General features: G+C 36.7%; 1 protein-coding gene across 1 annotated transcript in view; it reads right to left on the bottom strand.

The window, feature by feature from the left end:
• Window positions 1-2,412: 2,412 nt before the first annotated feature.
• Window positions 2,413-5,193, bottom strand: part of LOC108767156 (ATP-dependent DNA helicase PIF1) — a gene marked incomplete at its 5' end in the record, with an annotated part of 6,514 nt that continues 3,733 nt past the window's right edge. The window contains one exon of the mRNA XM_018516883.1: window positions 2,413-2,520. Coding sequence (XP_018372385.1) covers window positions 2,413-2,520 — 108 coding nt within the window. The remainder of the gene's footprint in view (window positions 2,521-5,193) is intronic.

The raw sequence follows: 5,193 nt of genomic DNA, 5'->3' as shown, positions 1-5,193 counted from the left end.
TCAGTTCATGTGGAACCCATTTTCCCATCTTCTGGATCTTTCCCATGGATTTCAAACGTATGGAAACGGCTTCTCGTGTCACATTCAATTGATTCGCGAATTATTGAGTTTGAGCGTCATCCTCATCCAACAATGCTTGCAATTCGCTATCTTCAAACTTTTTCGGTGGTTTGCCACGTTCTTCGTTTTTCATGTCAAAATCGCCACTTTTGAATTTTTTAAACCACTCAAATCACTATGATTTACCAAGAGCATGCTCACCGTAAGCTTCGACAAGCATTCGATGCGATTCTGCAGCAGTTTTCTTCAAATGGTAACGGAAAATCAATGCTGTCCGCAAATCATAGTTTTCAGGCACAAAATTCGACATGCTCAACGCTATTACAAACTATACTGTTGTATGAAATTTGTATTGTTGTGAGTTGAAAATCTTTGTCAGATGTCAGAACAAGGAAATGGCGTCAGTGACGTGGTCTGACAGCAACTACATTGACAGCTATGGCCATCTATTGGTAAATTCCGGTTTCATATTTACATATCTGGTATCAGCAGTTTTTTAAAGCATCAAAAACGTGGATTCATAATTTCACAGAAACACCACCCTTTTGTTTCCAGAAAAATAAATAAATTTATAACGCAGAAAACTTTGATAGAGATAAATAAACTAAAAATAGAGTCTAACAATTTTGTTGAAAAGGTAAAAACAGAAATTTCGTTAATTGGAGCAGAGAATGTGTTTAATTCTGATCAATCGGGTTTTAATTTAGAAATGCACATAGGACGTACTTTATGCTTCAAAGGACAGCAGAAGATTGAAACATTAACCCAATCAACGAATTTAATGATTCATAGCTACACAATTCAGCCCATCGTATCAGCATGTGGGTCCCTTTCGCCACCGCTATTAATTATTTTACAAGAAAAAGATGGAAAGTTTGGACCTCGAGTAGAAGCAACTCTTTTTAAACCTGATAATGTTATTGTATTACCTGCAAATTCAGGTAAGATGTCGACGAATCTTGTGAAAACATGGTTCACAAATGTTTTTCTTCCTAATTGCAATGATAATAGTGTTCTGCTTTTAGATTCATGGAGTGGCCAAAATTCGAAGACATTTGAAACAATAGATAAATTATCGAAAAATATTAAAGTTTTAACAATTCCTGCAGGAACAACTGCAGGTGATGATTCAACCTCTTGACGTCTTTGGATTCAGGATTTCGAAAAACTTTATTAAACATTTTTCAGATTTAATTATTTTGTGTAATTACGATATAAATTTACATTAAGAAACAACTTTATCAAATTGCAATCGCTTATTCACAATCAGTTATCCTCTTTGCGATTTATAAATTTATTTAAGTATTCATGGTACAAAAGTGGATACTTACAAGAGAAACCACTTCATTTTGATAATCCAATAGATTATTGTTTTAAAAATTGTGAAGCTATCTACGAATTATTATGTAATAATGTAGCAGTCATAAAGTGCGCTTGGTATGCAAAATCTTTGTGCATACAAGATTTTTTTATTGAATATCGTTTCTGCTAAGAGTATGTAGCATAAAAATGAAAAAATTAACATACAGGTGAGAATAACGTAACTGTTAAAAAAAAGATGAAAAAATCGAAAAATATAAAAACATAAAAACATGAAAAATATAAAAAAATAATAAAAAACAAAATGGGACTAGACTCTCGCGACCTCCTCCTCGGTTATTCCTGGGTTCGGCAAAGAGCGGGATCAGATAGTTTGAATTGGGGTGATCCCGATTGATCACGGCTCGATTGGACACCACCAATCACAACGACCGGTACCTAAGAGCTTTGTAGTCTCAAGCGCTGTGAGTGGCTCGTGTCCAATTGAGCCCTGTCCAACTGGGTGCCACTCGTTTGAATTCACTGCAGGAATCCGCCATATTGAATCGGTTATTTTGAATTCTACATTTTTTATACAGAATTTGCTTTCAGAAAACATGGAAACCTCTTATTATCCTCAAAATTCAGTAGTAGCTTTAATACAGCAAGTTAAAGTACGAGGAATTAAGTATTCGTGATTATAAGTGGTAGTTTCCACCCTTAAATCTGCACTATTGCCGATATAAAAAAAATACTTGTCTATTATTTTTGCCTACTCTATACATGTGCCAAGTTTTATTAAATTCTGCGAGTAACGGAAAGATAACTTTACTTGTCAGTTATGTATCATCTAAGTGTGATTTACGGTTGTAATTTCTATTGTATCCCCGTTTCCTACACCCCACTCATAGAATGTGTTCTGAATAACCTAGACACCTATTTCTTCGGTAGCAAACACCTGAACACTCAGTTCCTCAGACATGCAGAACACCTAGACACTTAATTCCTCGTCGGCGAATACCTAGATAGTTCCTTGATTACGAGCTAGATATTTCATCTTTCTTGCATAATTTGCGCCATGCGCGTCACAGCCGTCATGCCGTCATGTGTGACCGCTATCGATAGGGCCTCCGCCTCCGCACTAACATTGCCGTAGAGTTCCTATAATAAAAGTCAAGCATAAGACCGCAAGGACGCCATTGCTGGGCGCCGGCCGGAAACAGCACAAATAACACGTGGCACAAATAGACGCGTTCGCGCCTGTTTATACTACTACACCATGAAACAATTGCTCACCAATTCACAGATTCATTAACATCGAAAGCGCCTAGAAATGGCGACGACCAATCACGAGGGCGTCGCCCCTCATGTCTTGACTCCTAGGCTGCGTTCAGATACTACACTCGGGAGCAAAGCTCCCGAATGCCGTTCAGAAACCAATTGAGAGTATCTCAGCGTTACCTAGGTGGCCCGTTCAGAAACGTGTCGGGTATTCCCGATCGGGAGACTTTTGCACCCTGCTCTTTTGCTAGGTGGAAAGTCTCTCGATCGAGTAGGCACACAAAGCGCGGGAAGTGAAACATGGGCTGCGTTCAGCAGACTCAGCAGTTTTACAACCGTTTTGTGATTCGTCGCGCTGATTGGATTATACTTTTAGATTACAAATAAGAATTTATTAATGCAATTTAATAATAAAAATCAAATTATATTGTGGAATCCTGGAAGTAAGTAAAATATATTTTACTTTGATCAATTATAATTTACGATGGGTGGCACCCAGTTGGACACGGCTCAATTGGACACGAGCCACTCACAGCGCTTGAGACTACAAAGCTCCTAAGCACCGGTCGCTGTGATTGCTGGTGTCCAATCGAGACGTGGTCAATCGGGATCACCCCGTTCTTTGATAAATCAATTTATTTGCAAAATATTTATCTTTAAACGTAATTATAATTAATTGAATATAATGTCTAACTTGATTGCATTTATTTGCACAAAACATTTAATATTAGAGGTTATTGACCTTGTTTACAGGAACACTTGATAAGCGTATGAACTAGTAAGTGTCTATTAAATTATCTTAATTTCGGCAATGCATAAAGAATGGTGTACTACTCCCGTACAATATGTATCAAAATGATTAATTAAATCAGTCATATCAGTATATGTTTACATGTTTCGCTGAAATTAAGATAATATAATAGAAAGTTCACTAGCTAGTACATATATATCAACCCTTACAGAAAAAACTCTTAAAAGTGTTTACACTTTAAAAAACACTGAAAAAATACACTCAAGGTAACACTCAATTAATGATTATTTGGGACGCTCAACCTGAGTATAACTCTCAACTTGAGTGTTATTGATGACTTGAATGTTGAGTGTTAAGCCTGCGGCACACGATGCTTGTTTTCCTGCTGGATTGCTAGCTGGATTAGAATCTTGCCACTGTATTGGCTGCGATGCTGGCACTGACAGCATCACATCCAATACGGTGGCAAGATTCTAATCCAGCTAGCAATCCAGCAGGAAAACAAGCATCGTGTGCCGCAGGCTTTAATCTCAACTTGATAGTTAACTTAAGTGTCAGGGTGAAATCACACGGTGCGAAAAATGATTGCGGAACAAAGAATGCGTCATTCAGCGGACTCAACAGTTGAGTGAGCACTCGCTGTTATTGGTGCATTCTTCTAGATCTAAAATTCTGATTCGATGAGCTAAAAGAATATACCAATCACAGCGAGCATGGCACTCGCACTCAACTGAATGCGCCCATTGAAACAACCAATTAACGCTATTCGGAATAACGCAGAATAAAGCTGATTGGTTGCTTTTGTGACATACTTTCTTTTCCGCACCGTGTGATTTCACCTTTAGACCCTACGTACAATGGAGGAAGTATTATTATAGGAATAGAAATAAATATTAAAATTTCAAAAAAGATAAAAATTTCTGAAAAACAAATAAAAATTTCAAAACAAATTAAAATTTCAGAATAAATATTAAATTGTAAACGCCATTATTTTTAAGTACTCAAATATTTGCGGGCGTCTACATTCAATATTTTGGCATTTATTTTAATCATGGAAATTAAAACTCAAATAACTGTTAAGTTTATATACTCAATTTTGAAGACACTCAAAGGTTTAGGATTTACGCTCATTTATTGCGTGTCATATCCAAGTGTTGAGGGTAACCTTTAGATGTTTAGTGTGTAAACTCAAACTTGAATGTGAACGTTGTAACCACTCAATCTTTGAGTGTATATACTCAATGTTTGAGTATAAACACTCACAATTTAAGTGTAAACACACAAATTTCAGGCTAAACTCCTAAAATTTGGGGTTTACACTCAAATTTGAGTATAAACACTGAAATTTTCAGAGTTTTTTTCGTAAGGGAAGTGCTTGTTTTTTACGCTGCGCCATTTTCCTCTGGCTAGGTCGTTCAGAAATGTACACACCAGAGAGGGTACCTTATCCCTACCATTTAACTCACACAGACTCCTAACAATCACCCGCAAGGTGAAATTTCTGAACGCAGCCCTATTATAGGAACTCTACAATGTGTACGTTTACACGGCACGCTTTATGCCGAAGTTATAACATCGATGTTACGAAACTGGCCAATCATAACTGTTCCTCTAAGAAGAATGGAATGACTGTGATTGGCCAGTTTCATAACATCAATGTTATAACTTCGGGGTAAAGCGTGCCGTGTAAACGTAATCTTAACAAAATTACCTTTTTAAAAAAAGGTAAAAAAAAGGCGCCAAGTATTCATGTATCTTCCATAAAAAACTGTACTTTACATAAACTAAAAAAAAACCGTTAC

This window comes from Trachymyrmex cornetzi, unplaced genomic scaffold (genome assembly GCF_001594075.2).
Source record: "Trachymyrmex cornetzi isolate Tcor2-1 unplaced genomic scaffold, Tcor1.1 scaffold657, whole genome shotgun sequence".
Classification (NCBI taxonomy): domain Eukaryota; kingdom Metazoa; phylum Arthropoda; class Insecta; order Hymenoptera; family Formicidae; genus Trachymyrmex; species Trachymyrmex cornetzi.
Note: the sequence above shows the minus strand (reverse complement) of the source record. Positions and strands in the feature narration are given on the sequence as shown.